This window comes from Taeniopygia guttata, chromosome 5 (genome assembly GCF_048771995.1).
Source record: "Taeniopygia guttata chromosome 5, bTaeGut7.mat, whole genome shotgun sequence".
In the NCBI taxonomy this organism is placed as follows: domain Eukaryota; kingdom Metazoa; phylum Chordata; class Aves; order Passeriformes; family Estrildidae; genus Taeniopygia; species Taeniopygia guttata.
In genome coordinates this window covers 3,061,190-3,080,171 of record NC_133030.1, presented here as the reverse complement: position 1 = coordinate 3,080,171, position 18,982 = coordinate 3,061,190, and the positions used below count along the sequence as shown (strand labels likewise).

At 38.9% G+C, this 18,982-nt stretch overlaps 1 protein-coding gene across 2 annotated transcripts in view; it reads right to left on the bottom strand.

Annotated features, from left to right (window-relative positions):
• The window catches only part of ELP4 (elongator acetyltransferase complex subunit 4), a 139,969-nt gene extending 121,027 nt beyond the window's left edge, over positions 1 to 18,942 (bottom strand). For both annotated transcript variants that reach the window (XM_032748551.3, XM_030273352.4), the window contains exons 1-3: positions 18,789 to 18,942; positions 11,586 to 11,621; positions 2,180 to 2,301 (exon numbers count right to left, since the gene is read on the bottom strand). In XM_032748551.3, the coding sequence (XP_032604442.3) occupies positions 2,180 to 2,301; positions 11,586 to 11,621; positions 18,789 to 18,942 (312 nt within the window). The remainder of the gene's footprint in view (positions 1 to 2,179; positions 2,302 to 11,585; positions 11,622 to 18,788) is intronic.
• Between the last annotated feature and the right edge of the window lie 40 nt (positions 18,943 to 18,982).

Below are 18,982 nucleotides of genomic sequence, written 5' to 3'. Positions count from 1 at the left end.
AATTTCAAGATAATTATGGTCTATAAGAATGTCTTTTCCCCTTCCTACTACCAGCAATATTTGTCTTGGTTATAGGTTCAAGAAACTTCCAATCACATCACAAAATTGGAATAGGGCAATTATAGCATCTCAGCAGAGAGCTGAACATGCAAATAGACTGACCACACAATATGGACATTAAATATGGACACAGTATGGACAGTTAATGAACTGCCTTTATGAAACACCCCAGCTAATTACATACTGGCTGTGGAATGTATTGAATCCATACTTGAATTTTACAAAGTAAAACCCAAGCATAAGGTGTAAAGGTGTAATTCAGTCTGGTATCTATCATGTCTGTGTTACCTATCCAGTGAAGAATACAGTCCAATCAGATATTGAAAATAAATTAATTATTAATCTCATTAAATAAAGTGCCATTGTTATTCCATGGTCAGATATGCTATATTAAAACCCAAACTTGGTGGAATCATCCAAATCCCAAGCAGCTCATTTTTATAACAGGAGAGATCTTGAAGGTGAGGGTTACTTCACTGACACAATACAAGTCAGAGAAATTAACTCTGCTGTGCCTTGTCTGTTAAACAAAGGAAGTGTTGAATAGCCAAGGTGAGAGTAAACAACACAGACAAGAATATTGTTGGATACATAAGGGCACAGAAAGGGGCAGAAATCAAAACAAGATTATGTTTATGCAGCAATATTGTCCCTCCATTTATAGTATCCCATAGCAGCACCACCATGGAGTTACAACACAGGAATGCAGCATCCCTGCCTAGTGTCTACCCTGGAAATTAAGCAGGAAAATTATTCCCTATCAGACAACAGAGCTGGGTAAGGCACAGCAAACTAACTGACCCCAGACGCAAGATGTATGTAACAATGTCTGCTGGTTATCACATAAAGGCCTAAAGGAGCCAGAAAAAAACATGACAGGCAATGGACAATGAATCAAAGGTGAATGAAAGAAAAATAGAATGTACATTAGCTACTCCATTTTAAGAAAATTTGATGCAATGCAATAAAAATACTAGGTTGGATAATTAAATCTCAATGATAAAAACTGCAACAATCATGTTGTATCATCAGGGAGTCAATACTTGATCAGTAATTTAAAACCACTTAATTAAAAAAATGTAGCACATTCTTATATAATTAATACTTGAAAACTAAATTTTAACCTATTTGTTTAACCTTTGTTCTAAACCACAAATGAGACAAAATTTCACCCTTAAATGAACCTTCTTTAGGTTCAAGAGTGTTAAAAAAACCTGATTTTTCACAACCACAATAATTTCATTAAGAACATACTTTTTCCTGAATACTGAAGATAATATTCAATAGGTAAGGCAAGAATTTACCATTCCTAGGTAGGAAAACAGAAGAGTAATCATTTTGTCCAGAAATAGTCTCTGAAGACACTTAAGGAAATAGCCAGACTTCACTTGATGCAGAAGTAATCAGTAAATTATATGTTACTTCTGGTATTAGGAAAACGCAGCCTTAGAAAGACATAAAATATTTAATGAAATTTTGTAAGATTATCCTCACACTTCAGCATTTTTTGCACTGTTGATCAGGCTTTTTCCCTTATGCAATTTTCTCATGACAGGAACTATCAGTGTTTGATTGGGAGTCCACTGAAGTCTGGAGGGATCCTTTCTGTATGACCTGATCCAAAGCTGACCAAGTTCCTTAGCACAAAAAAGAGTCAGAATGAAATGTAAGTGTAAAGGAAATCATAAAGATGTTAAATGATGCTTTTATTTTCTACAGGAAACTACAATAAATATCCACACTGTATACTGTCTCTACTACAGCAGAATGGATGAAGCTTAACTACTTTTCCTCCTGGGCAAGAGGAAACAAAGTACTTTGGTTTACTGAAACCATTCTACTAAGCCAGTGGAATAAAGAAAATAAAATAAAGAATAAACAGGTTCTGAGCCTGATTTGGCCTTGGGAGGTTCTAACTCCACTGTCCATAGATGGGAGGTAGAGACCTGAATTTAATTCTCAAATCTGGCTGGTGTAAATACTCCTGTACATCCCAACACATTCTTATGAATCACCAAGATTAATTCATTTGTTGCTATACAATATATACACTTTAAAATGCATTTAATTAATCAGGAAATTACAGCTTTACTTATCAATAGCAATGAGTCTTATTTACCTTCAAAATGTTGTCAGGATGCTCTTTGGCAGAAGCAACAAACAGTTCATGTCCACAGACAATTCCCTCTGCGAGAAAATACTTGAACAACAAATTTGAGTAAAGGCCATATTTATCCTCCTCTGTGAAAACAAGAATGGTTGGATTTTTTTGTTAGATAAATTGCCCACCTGTAGGTTCACAATACTGTAAAAGGCCTCTCTGAGTCTTATCTCCTGGAGTGTAGAATTTAAAACAGCGATCAGAGGTAAAACAGGACTCAAAACCTTTAAAATAATGCTTGATAATACTGTATGTCAAATTTTTTAAGCCAGAGGAATAGTCCTCAATAAGGCATTTGATTCTAACATATGGATGGGATACAGCCTCCTCACAAGGCTTCCCATAAGTATCAACTAAGATGGCTAGAATTTATGGATTAATGGAAGGGGGTTTCTTAATTTAGGAGAAATATGTTAATATTTATATTCTTAGTGCTTCAAATATTTGTTACCTGATGCTTTTCAAAATTCAGCCATATTTGGCTTGCTAAGCCTATACAGAGGTAGCATCCAGAATAGAGACATTCTTATGTCTGAACTTCTTCCAAAGTTGTGAAAATTACAAAAACCAAACAATTACAAAGAAACCAAACAATTAGCAATGCTGTTTTTGAAACCTAACCAGAGCAAAATCAGAAGAAATTCAAAAGACTCGCGAATTTGCACTTTAAGCAGTGAGACAATACTTGTTAGCAGACATTGAGAATACTGGCCCACTGAAATGAAAATACAAACTCTGACTTCAGAAAGACCAGCATTTCCTTCAGCTTCCCTGGAGCAAGTTAAGTGTCAAAAATTACCAGAATTAGGAAGTCTTAACTAACTCATACAATGAAAACTCAGCACAATTATGGGAAGTGGATGTGTGCAAAACAACTGAAATCGGAACCATCTCTGATGTTCTTTATTTGCAGGAAGTAGCAACAATAGCACTGTTAATACTTTTTATGGTTTTGGGGAGAAAAGTAAATGAGCTACATTAGGTTTCACTTTTTTATCTCTTAATCTGGCTGAAAGACAACACACAGGGATGCTGAGGCAGAAAAATACAGAGAGATATTTCTTTATACAGAAAACAAACAAAACTCTTTGTGTGACTTGTAAAATATTTTCTAACTACACATATGAAATAATAAAATTAAAAATAAAAACAGTAACGAAGACAGAGGAAAAAAAATTGTCATTCATATCTAACTTGCAAAAAACAGTAAAGAGTAAAATAAAAATACTCTAACTTTGACATGTCCCTCAATCAAAATGAATCAATGGAGTGAAGGAGAAAAGGAAAGAAGGAAAGTGTATATCCATTAGGAAAAGGAAAACTAACAGCAATGGGGAAACTTAGGAAACAAATCAAATTAAACTATTGTTGCACTGCTACAGTCCTAATATCTTGCATGTGTACTGATACTCTCAGTGCTTAGATTAACAAGAAATTCAAACCATAAGTGTTCAAAACCACAGGAGAAAACCCAGTTCTCCAAGAGATATTCTCCAACCTCCATGGGATATTAGGTAAAACAGAATTTATTTCCTGTTTTTTTAAATTGCACTTTAAAATTCAGTATTTGGGATAGCAGAGTTACTGAAAATTACTCTAAAGCAGTAGCTCAAAATAGAGAAAAATGTTTCATACTCCAGTCACTAAGACAGGAAATTGCATAAAACTGGATAAGCCAAATAAGCCAAAGGCAATACAATAATTACAACACTCTTACTACTAGTACTAGCCACTCTGCAGTTTGTTGTAGAGTCTTAGGGTTTTAAGAGCTTAGATTGTATTAATAGCACTTACCTTTGATACTGTTGACCTGCTTAGGAGGCCATATTACCCTCCAATGTACTTGCAATAACACATTGAATTTTTTTTTTTTTTTAAAGAAGGGTCTTCTGACAAATATGGAGAGTTCTGAATCATAAAAAGCACAGGACTGACAAAAGCTTACTGGTGACACTACTGGGTTCCTTGTCAAAATTTCACCAGGACGGATTCCCAAACTGCAATTTACTTGAGAATTTGGAGCTTTTGATTAAATTAGACCCAGTTTACTCTTGCATCCTTATAAAGCCATTATTAGTGTAACTGAAGAACTGCCTTCCTACTAACTCAGGGATGGGACTGAGGATGTAGAACCAGGTGTGAGACTCAGGTGGACACAAAGCTCAATGAGATAAAACTGAAACACTCCCATTGCAGAAAAAAAAACCAACAACTGCCACTACCCAAGGTTTTGAAGAAGCATTATGGTTGCATTTTGTAAATACAGTCTTTGGAGCCTGCTTAAATCTTAAACTGTTTCTAGAGGGAAATAAAATTCCTATGCTGAGTAAGTGGCCCTTGTAACTGGAGTCCAGACCACCAACAGCTTCTGCCCCCTCAAACATTGGCTCTCTTTAGTTTTTCTTCCTGCATTATTATCAATAATATATTATTCACACTATATTGATTTCCATGTGCTAATCTCCAACTGTGAAGATCTCAATTTAAGAAGCAAAGACCTCCAGAAATCAAAGTGGCAGCATGAGATCTACATTTTTTTAAAATTGTCTGAGGTACGTGAAAGCAGCCACCAAGGCTCCTGTGTAATCATATCACTGTGGCAGATGTCACTGGAAGGAGACACTTTTGTTAGATCTCTCTCCCTTTGAACAAAAGAGGGAAAGGAACACTCATCAGCATTCTGGAAGGATCCTCAGCTGTAACATGTACATCATCCTTACTAAATGAAAAATCTTGGGTTCTCAATTTTTATCTACAGGTTAAAGTTCTCCTTCTTCACCATCTGAGGCACAGAAACACTGAGTTGATATGTATTTAACTGACATTTAATGGAATATAAAAAAATATCTCATTTAGTCCAAGTGTTTTGCTGCTTGAGTCTGTGTGTACAACTGTACAGAGAGTCTTCCTGGATTATCATTTTTGATACTAATTATTCCTTAGAAAGTATAGAACATACTCATTTTTTTGTGCCAAACATAACAGAGAAACTCCATAAATCATGGATAAATACAAGATATCATACAATGTGTTGATGATTACTTAACTAAGCTAAGAAGAAATACGGCTGTAACAGTTAAGAAAAATTTTTCTCAGATTTTATTTGAAATGCTGAGATGTTCAAACATATTGTAGAAGTAAAACAATGAAGAACAGGTATATAAACCTTTTAACTGAATAATTGAAGATTATAATTTATTTTGTTGATTCATTGATTTATTTGCAATATATCAGGCATAGAGAGGTTCTTACACTGCCATACCCTTCCAAAACATATTTTGCAAAACAACAAGGAATGTTCAAGTTAGCAAGTTAAAAACACATTCAGTGTAAGGACACATAATTTTAACAAAAACCTTTCCTTTCTTCCTGAATTGATTTTCATAAGAGTAAACTTGCAGTAAAAAAATTAAATCAAGAATTGGAAAGTGATCTAAATATAAACCACCTCATAGTCTCCTACAGTACTCTAAGGATTAGATGTGTCTCAGAAAGCCTTTACAAACAGTGCTTCTGGAATTGTTAAAGCCAATGCATTGTAAGAATCCCTCAGTTCTTCAATTTGTCAGATAGAGGATGCTTTTTATTGATTCATTTCTAGGTCACTAAACTTTTGTGGTATTCAAAAGATCTAAAGTGCATCCATATGGGGCTTTTCTGATAGCATCCATTGTACCCTGGCTTCAATAGTTACTATTCAAAACCAAGGGAGTACAGCTTTCTTCTTGTAAATAAACAAACAAATCATTTAGCACAGCTACTTCAGCAGCTCACTGATCACCTTCATAGAATCCCAGAATGAAATGCTTTCCTGAGAATGCTTGGACTTAGCATTTGATTGGCTAGGATAAATTTTCAACTGTTACCTTTATCTTTCCAAACTCCTCCACATCCAAAAGAACTACCTTCACTCAGTACATGTAGGAACTAACATTTCAGACTATTTTAGTCAATACTCAGGAAAAGCCTGGCTCAAATCTTTAGTCTCAGCCTGCACACTAAAGAGCTGGCCCTTCATTGTGAACTTCACTTCCAGCTACTAAGGCACATACTCTTGCAGCTGCAGTCTCTTTTCTGGGTCCAGAAAAGTCAATGGCACTGTGCAGCCTTCTCTGATTCTTTTGGAACAAAGAGTGTTCTCCAGCTAAGGAGCAGGTGAGTAACTAGTGAAGTGTGAAACTACACAAGGAAAAGAGATTATTTACCTAGAAGTTATGCATATTGTCTCCAGGACAAAAGCTCTTCTGATCCTACAGATAAGGACATAAATAACATAGTCTGTTGGGATGGCTATCCATGGCTCTCTTTCCACATGAGTGTGCTTTCCTGGCTGAAACAGTCATGGAGAAAGAGCAGGATTGTCACTGTGAGCACAGTGAATTCCCCCATATAAACTTATAGCTGAACACTAAGGATAAAGACCAATTCCTATTCATGGGTCTTTTCAGCACTGCACTGTATAGGCTACTAGGGAGGATTTGCATTTTTTTGTAGGGTTGGGATTAAATATGTAAGATGGTATTTCTTGTCAGACTCAGATGTTTGTTAGTTCTTATCTCTGTTCCAGTCTCACAAACTATGTGTTCTGCAGTACTTCAATAAACAAAAATGGAGCCCTATCTCTCTCTCTACAAAGTGTTTTAAGGATAAACTGCCTAATTAAGAAATGACACTGAAATTATTTTTATTTCTAACCTAATAACTAACTACTCATCTACAATGTGGATTTTTTAAATCTAATTACACTATACTATTCAAATCTATGAAGAAGAAGGTGAAGAAGGACCAGCCTCCACCCTAAAACTTCTATCTTGTTTTATATATATTACTATATACTAAAACGTAAAACTCTAAGTTTTCTGCTATGTAATAGTAGACACTTCTATTTGAACTACACACTTATAATCTCAGTTTTATCATTCAATTTTGCAAGTCTTTTCTACACTCTCAGGTGAAATGCTGTGTTCTCTTGGGGGTCAGTGCCTGTCAGCAGAGAAAGTCTAAAATTTTCAGTAACCAGGGTTCCAACAGGCTACCAAATACATAAGGGACATTTCTCCACACCTGTCCTACTCAAAGAAATTCGTGGGTCATAGAATTAGGTATAGAATCTTTTATCTAGGGCACAGAAAACAAAAGAGAGCAGATATGTGTGAGGCACTGTAAAAACAGAATTTATTTGAAAATTAGGGAAACAAATCTAATTACAGAATTATTGATATGTATCCATGTGACCTTAAGGAAAAACTCCCTCTGCACAGAGGCATTCATGTTCCAAGAGAGGGATGCAGATTAAGCACTAGAACTGGAAGAAGAAGAAAAAGTCAGGGACAAAATCCACTGTAAGGTAACAAATACCATATCTATAAGTACTGCTTTTACAATACCTGACTTTCAAACATCACTACATAAAACAGCATGAAGGTCTTTGAAAAACTCCAGTGGACATTTGTAGTATTATTGCTTAAAATAATGAGAGCTGGAAGAGGAAAATTAAGCCTGCAACAATGTGATGTACAGATGGCTTACTTTTTTTTTTTTCTCTACAAAGTCTAGACAGGTTGCCCTAAAGCTGCCAAAAGCCTGTCATAGCCTATCAGTATTGATAATTTTTTTACCAGATAGATAGCTCTGCATTGTGGTCCTGTGACCTAAGGTGTGTCTTTCTCTAGCTATGAAACATCTCTCTAAATTGCTGCAGGTTATAAAATGAGATCATTTTAATAATCTGAAATTCCATTTAAAAGATACTTTTCTAATGTCCACATTTACTAAGCTTGAGGGGATATACTTTGTGTCACTTGCATTTAATTAGCACATGCCAAACCAGAGTTGTCAAACACACAAGTTACAATATTTGGCATTTAGCCATACTTCAGGAAGGTGAATTCTGCTAACTGGTATTTTGTAGAATTATATTTAGCAAATCACTGTTTTGTAGCTCTCTTGAGATTATCTTTTTCAGCTTTAAAAAGATGATAAATTCAGTTATATTGACAAGTGAAGAGAGCTCTTACCAGTTAGGTTAAACTGCATGCCTAACAAAAATAAAAGTAGCTAATTAAAGTAGCTGAAACTGCTTCAAGGCTTAAAATGTACAAGTATAGACCTGCTTTTCACCAGACAACTTTAACTTTTAATAACTGACCTCAGCTACCAACAAAACCCCTCCTACTGAAAATCTTCAAAACATTTAGCTATCAGTGACCTTGTCAAAACTGGGGCTTTTAAAGGTAAGCAAGAATAGGTTCTTACAGGGTGCCCAGGACACCTCTAGTAAGGGTGCTACAGCCCACTATGCAGAATGTCTTATATAAACAAAGCTTACCTTTAAAACCAAATAACAATTTAAAATTGTTTAAAAAAATAAATTAAAAACCAAAAATTAAAATAATTACAATAATGATACATTATTATATAGTAATATATTAATTAAAACATCAATTATATATTATATGCTATATTAATAAATATACATTATAAAATATATTATTATTATCATCATAATAAAAATAATTTTAAACCAAAATATCCTCCTGCAAACTATTCCTGGCCTGGCAAAACACACATGCAACAGCTTGAAGAACACTGGAGTGGAGAAGGGAAGGAGTGTGCTTATTTTACTTGTTTGCTTTGAGAAGGGGGACTTCTGGGAAGCTCCTCTTCTGCAGCAGGTTCAAATGAAACCACAAACATGGTCTCACATCCATACTGAACAAGCTGCTTTGATGGGGTTCCACATCAAAATGCTTCTCAGAAGCCCACCACTGCAAGGATTTTTTAACCTAAAGCACTAGTTAAAACCCTAATTCTTGTTAGATGAACAAACCTCAGGAAGTTTCAAGATGCTCTGGTAGGTAGGATCTTCCATGAGAATACCATGTGCTCCAACTCTCTAATTTTCATATAATTAAAACACTGTCAAAAGAATATACTATAGAATTAAGCTCAACTGAAAATCACAATGCTCTTTATTATGAATTGAGTTCAAAAACTTGCACACTTCTATTTCAAACAGTATTTTACAGTCTTATCAAATAACCTGTGGCATCACTATATCTTCAGAACACAACAGTTCAAATAAATATTTTAATACCCTGAATCTACTATTATTTGGTTAAATTAACCAAGATAATGCGTCAAATAATGAAGATGAGCATTTAATTTGCAAAGGGAGCTAAGCTAAAAGTAATTCAATTTATTCTCACCTTAGAGAATGTTGAAGGAAGGGGAAGAATTTAACCTTTTTCTAGCACTTGGAGTATAACACAGAAAGATCTTCCTAGGAGGTTTATCACTGACAGCTTCAATCCTGATAATATTAAGCTTGCCTAGACTAATCTCATGACAAAATTTCTTGGTGTGCTGACAGGATACTCTAACAATGCCATTCCAATGTTACCCACACCAACTTTAAAAATCAGTCTCCAAATTTTTAGACTACGGAGTCATGAATAAATATAGTTCCTGCTTGAAGACTTTTTGTATATAATTATGTGTTTTGAAATAGCATATGGTAAGTCTCATTGGGGAAAAAAAAATTCTTTTTCAGATCTAAAAGAGACATCCTCAAGCTAAATTTTAGATCAGATCACAAATACACAACCAACACAGAGGATAAGCAAATTAAAACCTACCACTGAGTATGGCCAGATATGCAGTCAGAGGAAACAAAGTTCAGGTAAAAAATCCTTTCAGGAAAAATCTTCCATTGAGCCATCAGCATCCACATGACTATTTTCCACATCCACAACACCCTATGGTGAAATATTGCACTACTTCTTCAATTTAAGGACCATCTTCCTGCTAGTAGGTTCATTGGATGCCACCCAGTCTGTCTACTGGAAGGGGCAGTGAATATTGTAATGGGAAGACAAAATTAATCCAGTCCCACAATCTCTGATTTACGTAAAACAGAATAGGTTCTAACTTTCTTCTTCTTCCTTTACCACAGCAAGATTGCAGCTCTTCAAAATCGAAAATATTGGAACTAGGTAACTTCAGTTATTTTTTCTGGCAAGTAACTTTTCAAATTACTTAATCTGCACCACACCATACACTAATTTATATATTTTATATAAAAATTAACATTTTCTAAGACTCAGTGGCACATCAATAACTGTCTCTAATGGATCAAATGCAGAAATAGAGACTAGCTTTGAAATAACAAGAAGCCACAGTGAGAGTAATTACCTTCCTCAGTGGCAAACAGAAAATTTTATTCAGTCTCTAGTGCAGGTTACATGAGCCCTATACCAACAGAAAGTAACATGCTCTAATTCTAATAGTGGCTAAAAGAGATTTCAAGTAAGTTTTCCCTAAATCCCACTGTTTGGATTTTTAGTGTTAAGACGAGTTTTTGAATTGTAACAATTCAAAATACATAACCCAAAACTCTAGATACAAACTCAGTTTCCCAAGCAATGGTTGTCTTTCCACAGGGAAAGTAAAAACAGATAAAATATTCAGACCACAATGTTTTCATTTTCATCCCTTTTAGAAAATGAATAAAAATTACTGATTCAATCTGTCTCAAGGCTGAAAAGCCACACTCTGAAGAGCTTGTATCACTAGAGACAAGCAGGCTCTTAAAATACTCTACAGGCACAACTTCTTTGAAACCACCCAAATCACCCAGGCATGTGGCAGTCTGCTTTGTCCCTAAGCAAGGCTGAAATCTAGTCACTGTTCTCAATTATGAGATTCAAGCACTCCTTCAGGGTGGAGATTAATACAAGAATTCTTAATTTTTCTGCTGGTTTTGTGTCAACTCAGTCAAACAGAAAGGAAAGCTGGACACCTCAGCTGCAATGGAGATGGTGCCAGAGAGTTGCACTGTGGTCTGTAAAGGGAATTCTGGTGTAATCTATTTAAAATAATCACCTCAGTGTGCCTCATCCACACCCTGACAGAAAGAAGCCTTCAATCACCTCGCTCTCAGCTGATTCTGGCAACCAAAAGATTCAAAGGTTCTGCATTGCACATCTTCCTCAGACAGCCAAATTAAAAAAAAAAAAAAACAAAAACCTTTGTGATGATACACAGTTTACAACATCTTAACTAATGTGTGTACTCTGCTAGTAAGTCCTGAAATGTGCTAAGCACCCTGTTTTCAACAGATTTCTGGCGTATTCTTTGTGGGTGCTCAAGTCTGCCTAAAATTAAGATTTTGATTCACCTCCAGTAATTCCTGAGATAGACAACAGTCCGTTCTGAAGGCTACACAAAGTGAAGGAACCTGAGAGTTATAATTTTCTAAAGTGTGACTTCAAAAAACAGCGAAAAGAGAGGTTGTTTAATGAATACATCAAAGAGCGAAAAGCCCCAGAATATGGCTTTAAGAATCTATATATTCTATACTAACCAATAAGAAGAAGGGTTCCAACAGCTACGCCTCCACCTGGAAACAAAACAAAATGAAGAATAAAGTAAGTCTACATTTTAATACTATGTTAGAGAACAATTAACTTTTCTTAGTTTATAAGTCAAAGAAAGGTGATAACGGGGAATTTAAAAATATAAAAATGAACAACATTTTAATTACCTTTGCAATACTTACTACAATTCTCTATTATGAAATAATTATACATTACATGTAATTATATACTGCACATTACAATTACTTTCACAATATACTGTGCTATCATCATTGTAGTAAAAAGATCCCGCAGAGCTCTACACAACCATGCTCCAGTACTACAGTGGTGATGCATGGTCTGAGCCAGCAGATTTTTACTGGGATGACTCACGTGAGCAAACATTCTCTAAATTAAATTAGTATTAACCACTATCAAATAATATTCCTTTGTATCAAGAAGGATGTAAGCTGAGTGACCTACTAAGATTTTAGTAGATTCTAGCAAATTCCCCCCCAAGTCTTTAAGGCAAAATCTTGGCTCTGCTTTTTTCTTTCTTGCTTTTTATCTTACTGCTGAAAACTGATATGGCAGCAAAACTCACCCATTGAAACCTGGACTGAGAGATCGTAAATATCACAACACACACAATGAACAAACATGCACTACTGAAGAGATTAAAGTCCTTTATAGTAGGTCTTGGACATAATAACTCCATGAATACTTTTACAAGGACAGTTGGTTTGTTTATTTACAAGGACGGTGAAAGAAGAACTCATATTTTATTTTAGGGAAAGACTACACTGGTTTATAATCTGAATTCCAAGAATTACAATAGTGAAATATATATATATATATATATATATATATAAAACCTGAAATCAAACTACTTTGTTTAGCAATTATATAAGACTGTGACAGGAAAGCTACAATTCCCTGGAAGTGTTCAGATGGCCTCATGTAACCAGCCTGCAGAAGTGTTTTGCATGAAAGCTTCAGGATTTTGTCTGCAATTTTATACTGATTATACCTAGGAGCAAACTAATTGATGAATCCTATCAGCACAGTATGCAAAGATCCAGAAGTCAATTCTGGACTGCACAGATGGACTCCAGTGGAGAAGACCTTTCATTTTATACATTGGTAAGAGCTCAATAAGCTCCACTAGAAATTGATTCCAATATGAGTTGGATCAACTTCTTAATCTTCAGTTTTGCTAGTGGGACTACAAATACCTGCAGTACCTGTAATGTTGATATACCCAAAAGGAAGAAAAAAAAGCAAATTGCTCTCCCAAAGGCAAAACATGCTAATATTGTTGCATTATAGCACCCGAATTAAAACCAGAACAGGATCACTTTGCCATCATGCCATGATGCACCACAATTTGAGCAGTACTGGGTAGTGAAAGTCCAGTCAGTTACTAATTTCATAGTTATAGAGAAGCAGATGTTTCAAGCTAAACTCCTGAGTCAAGCTGTACAAGTGCTTCAATATCTACAGCAAGCTGATCAGGTAATTAATCATTTTCTAGATATTAAAAAACCAAACCAAAACAATTTTAACTGTTGTTTATCAGAAAGTTAAAATCACTCATCAGATCCCCATGTTCTAAGCCAATGATTTTTGTTCCATTTATTTGTTCAGGAGATAAATACAAAAGATGTACCACAGGGGAAAGCAAAAGAAAAAAAAAAAAGACCAAAATCTAAAACCATACTGCTGTTTGATAAAAAGTATGCTTCACTGCATTTAATAGTTCAGGGAGACAGAACACATGGGTTACTAACAACCCAGTTGTTGAAAATGAGCACATGCTCTATACAGCCCCTAGGAAAGAAAATGTACTCCAAATGCTGAGATTTTACCAAATCCTAGGTTAACATAGAAAATATGATTAAAGCAGCCATAAGTAATGTATTACCTCATGACAATAAGGACTTTAAAACCTTGGTTAGAAAAAAGTTCATTTGTAGTCACGACAGAAGTAGCATCTCTTGTGCTTTTACAGTGAATTTGACAAACAGTTCAGCCAAAATTCTCTTAAGCTGTATTTTCAGATCACCAATGGTACTGTTTCTACAAGCCAGAGCTGTAACATATGCGCATACACCCTGGTTGTTAAAGGCAAACTCAGGTCAGAGCATTGTCTTTATGTTATCAGATGTAGTGAGTGCTTTGAACAAGTGTCTTCTATTAGAGGGAATGTAAAAGTATTGCAGTTACCATGGTTACACCTTCAGATTACAACGAGCCACAATACTAGTAAATTAAACAAAAGGCAACAGGAAAGCTGATGGAATCAAAAGGAATAGGCAAAATCTATAAGTTGTCCAAGAAAGCTGCTGTGAACTTGTTATTCTTCCTAATCTCGCTATTTTAATTTTCCTTTGCCAGTATCTAAGGCAGCAGAATATGTAAACATGTAAGCAAGACTTGTAACTTTCCTCATTGCTACTTACAGCAGAGAGATTTAAGATCTTATGGAGAGAAACACAACAAACTTTGCAAGCTGAGAAGTGCCCAGATTGTTTTCAAAGCATATCCCTGACCTTTTTTCCAGCAGCCTGAAACAAAACATTCAATACCAGGCATGTGATGGTTGTATTACACAAGTTGTAGCTCATTGCAGAGAACTGCTCTGGCACACATCAGGCATATATGGCCCATAAACCTTGAAAGTACACTTACAAAAATAAATATTAGATATTTATAAATATAAAACGTATAAATCTATAAAATAAACATTTCTAAAATAAATAAAATATATATAAAGTCTGGAAGTGCATAGTGCTCTGATGGTAACACTGCATTTGAAATCCAGCACTTATCTACCACTTCACTTCCAAAAGAGTCACCCCTTTAGAGTGAGCCACAATGTCGCTCACCATCAGCTGCAGTGTGAAAGAAACTCCTCCTTGGATTCTTTGCCTTTTCCTCTCTTCAGAAGCTGCTCATTAGACCTGTGTGTGATAACACCATGCTTTCCCTCACTCACAGGCTGCACTTTCAAGTCTGGCAAATAATTCTGTATCTGGGTTACAGATTCTGAACAGAGCAAACTTAAATTCAAGCCCAAGCCAGAGATCTACAAAACTGCCTAGTGACTGTTACCAAGTAAGTCTATGAAAACACCAGACTAATAGAGTTCATAGTAACTTCAATTGGGAATTTATACCAAAAAAAGAGATATCCTCAGTCCCTGGAAACAAAAATTCAGTATTTTTACAGTCAATTATTTGACTGCGAATGGGCAAGACAAAAGAAGAAAAGTACCAGTATTCTTTCAGAAACACATAAACAGCATTGTGCAACACATTCATGAAGCATTTCCACACCCAGAAAAAGGGCACAAAGGAGACCAAGTCAGCACTCCTAGAGTTACCAGCACAGTGGGCTGCACTGAGATGCCTCAGGTTTAGCTTTTCTATTTTTCACATTCTGTGCTGCTTTAGTGTGCACTTCTGAGCTTCACATGAGGGGATGCTGAGCTCTCTGCACAGAGCAGGGACACAAAACAATTCCTGCTCCAGCTGGGCACCAAGGACAAATGATCCAAATCTCAGCCCCAGGAGCACAAACACCGTGGGCTGGAGAGAGAAAAACAAGCAGGATGGGACTGCCTGGGCTGGAGCTGGAATGGGACAATGAACTCCAAGGTGCCAATGGAGCAGAACTGATCCCAGGGAGAGCCCCCGGGAGCGCTCGTGCATTTTGGGACCATTTTGGTTCATCTTGGGTGCAGCCCTGGCTGGGCTCTGGTGCTGCCCAAGGGGGATCCATGGAGGAGATCCTTTTAATCAATCCCTGCTTTATTCTTTTGCGCTGTCCAGCCCATGTTCTAGGTCAGCCTTCCCAAGGCATCAGCACCATCAGAGGCTCAATTAGATGCCCCAAGGATGTTCCCCTTTACTCAGATCACATCTTGAACAGCAGGCCCAGATGACTTTGAGCCCCTCCGTTCAAGAGAGAATAAAGGTAAACTGAAGTGAGTCCAGGGAGGGGAATGAAAATGGGGCAACTGATTCAAGAGAAGTGCCTGAAGGAAGTGGGCTTGTTCAGTCTGGAGAAGAGAGGAAAAGCTGAAGGTCCTGGGGTGGCACCCAAGAGAAGCTACTGACACTCTGCTGGCAGGAACCCTGGCTGCTGAGAATTTCAGACTTTCCGTGCTGACAGGCACTGACCCCCAGGAGAACTCTGCATTTGACCTGAGGCCATGTAGAAGCTTCCAAAATAGAATGATAGAACTGGGATTGTGGGTGTGGAGTTTGAATAGAAGTGTGTAACATCACAGGGTGGAAAACTCAGAGTTTAAGGGTTTAGAACACAGTAATAGATATTAAGCAAGATGGAGGTTTAGTGCAGTGGCTGGTCCTTCTCCTTCTTCTCCATGGGTTTGGGTGGTTTTGTGAAATTTGATAAAAAAGTCCACAGTGTGTGATTGGTTATTAAGTTAAAAGTAAAAATAATTTAGGTGTCATTTCTTAATTGGACAGTTTATCCTTAAAAGGCCTTGCAGAGAGGGAGATAGGGCTCCATTTTTAGTTTGTTAGAGTGAAGGGCTGTAGAACTCAGGGTTGCTGAGACTGCAGAAGAAGAACTAATAAGCATCTGAGTCCCAACAAGAAATACCATCTCACACATTTAATCCTGACCTTGGTAGAGAAGAAGCAAAGACTCCACAACTACAGCTGAGCTCTTCACTGAGGTGAACCGAGAAGGCAAAAAGCAACAAACGGGAACTGAAACAGGGGAGGTTCCCAGTGGATATAAGGAAGAAGAAAATTCCCTACAAAAATAATTAATCATTGGACTGGGTTATCTTGAGGTGCTGCAAAATCTCTGCCACTGCAGATTTTCCACTGGACAAAGCCCTGAGCAATCTGCTCTGAATTCAGAGCTGAGCCTGCTTTAAGGCTGCAGAAGGGAATTCTTGATGTCCCTCCTCAGCCTCCAAAATGAGTGATTTCGTACAGTTCACCCACCTGGAGGTGTGTTCCAACATGCCTGGCACCAGTTGGAACTGGAGTCTATTCAGCATGCTTAGCATGAGTCTTTCTTGGCCTCCTCTTTTCCCATTCTCCAATCACCCTCCAAAAATCAGGGATTTCAGGGCTAGGAGGCTACCCCAGGTTTAACATAGGAATGGTAGAGCCCAGGTTTTCAGATGCCACAACCCAGAAAAAAACATCTAAAAGTACTTTCAGAAGTTGCTGCTCCTCGGGACAAGGAATTTCCTTGATGGTGAAGGAATATTAGTAAGATCAGGAAATTATGAAATACTTAAAAGACAAGGAAAACATAGAAGGGATCCTGGGTTTATTAGAAGTGTCCTCAGTTTCTATAACAAAACACTAACTGTGTTAGCAGGTGCCTAGAATTTTAGGAGACTGCCACCACAGGAGCTGTCTACATCTTCTGAGCTATGCTGTACAAAATCCACTGTATCTAAAAGGGAATAGTCAATGCAAATCTCCTTTTCATGCAATTAAAAGGCTTTGCAAAGTACACTCACTAAATGAAATATTTCTCTCTCAGGCAGCAAGAGCTTCCTCCACAATGATCCTAATCCTTGATAAAAGTGCAGAAACACAGACACACAAAATTATATACAGGCTGCAAAAAGTTCTTCGTACAATGGATGTAGCTTTTATATTATCATTAATCATACAGAGTATCCCTAGAGAGAAAAATGGCATATTCTGTGTACTCCAAGGATGAATGAAGGAAGCTAAAATCAGACCATTCTCACCTAAAAGTCCCATGTGTGTACATCAAAGATGCATTGCAACTGTATGAAGAGTTAGAGGATCACCCAGCCCTGGTGCACACAGATAAACAACACTGCTTACACCAGCAAAAGAATGAGCTTCCAATCCAAGGGGAAGTGCCAGCTCACCTCACGGATGGTCCAGCAGCCACAAGAGATGAGTCCAGGGGACTATCTCACACCCCGACACGGACAGTAGGCAAAGGCAGACCCGCAGACAGCAAAACCAGAGCGGTTTATCTAAGGGGGGAACTTTAATGGTGCAGCAGTGGCGAGCAAGGCGGAAAGGACAAACTGAGAACATCCCAACACCTGCCGCAGCAGAGAACACGAACTACCTGGCCTTCATGCAGCACATGCGGCTTGTCCTGGCAGAAACCCCGGCAGAAACCCTGGTGGCACACATAGCTTGTCCAGGAGAAACCCTGGCAGAAACCCTGGTGGCACACAGGGCTTGTCCAGGAGAAACCCTGGTGGCACACATGGCTTTTTCAGCCAAAATCCTGTCAGAAACCCTGGTGGCACACATGGCTTGTCCAGGAGAAACCCTGGCAGAAACCCTGGTGGCACACATGGCTTTTTCAGCCAAAATCCTGGCAGAAACCCTGGCAGCACACATGGCTTGTCCAGGAGAAACCCTGGTGGCACACATGGCTTGTCCAGGAGAAACCCTGGTGGCACACACGGCTTGTCCAGGAGAAACCCTGGCAGAAACCCTGGTGGCACACACGGCTTGTCCAGGAGAAACCCTGGCGGCACACATGGCTTTTCCAGGCGAAATCCTGGCAGAAACCCTGGTGGCACACACAGCTTGTCCAGGCAAAACCCTGGCAGAAACCCTGGGAGCACACATGGCTTGTCCAGGAGAAACCCTGGCAGAAACCCTGGTGGCACACATGGCTTGTCCAGAAGAAACCCTGGCAGCAACCCTGGCAGCACACGCGGCTTTTCCAGCCGAAACCTTGGCAGAAACCCTGGTGGCACACACGGCTTGTCCAGGAGAAACCCTGGTGGCACACATGGCTTTTCCAGGCGAAATCCTGGCAGAAAACCTGGCAGCACACACAGCTTGTCCAGGAGAAAACGTGGTAACACACACGGCTTGTCCAGCCGAACCCTGGCAGCACACGCGGCCTTTCCAGCCGAAGCCCCGGCAGAAGCCGCGGGGCAGTGCCCAGCCGAGCGCTGCCAGGCGCATCCCCGGGGCAGCTCCGCAAGGCTGCCCGGAGCGATGGCAGCGCGGCACGGCTCCTTCGCAAGCGCCAGGAAAACGCGCCCTGCCTCCCCCGTCCCGCCGCCCCTCCCGCCCTCCCCGCGACCCCCGGGACCGAGGGGAGGAAGGAGAAGCTCGGGAGCAGCCGGGGGTTACGGGCGGGCAGGGCCCGGCAGAGGGGAGGGCGGCGGGGGCGCAGCATCGGGTCCCAGTCCCGCTCCCACCAACCTAGCACACAGTCCAGGGAGGGCAGCCCGCTGGAGAGCAGCAGCTGCCCGCGGCGCAGCGCGGGCCGGGTGCCCGGCAGGGCGGGCGGCCGCGGGCCGGCCCCGGGCCGGCGCTGGAAGCTGGTGCGGCCCCGCGCCCCGCCGGCCGCCGCCATGTCGGGGCCGGGAGGGCCGGGCCGGGATCCGCCAATGGGT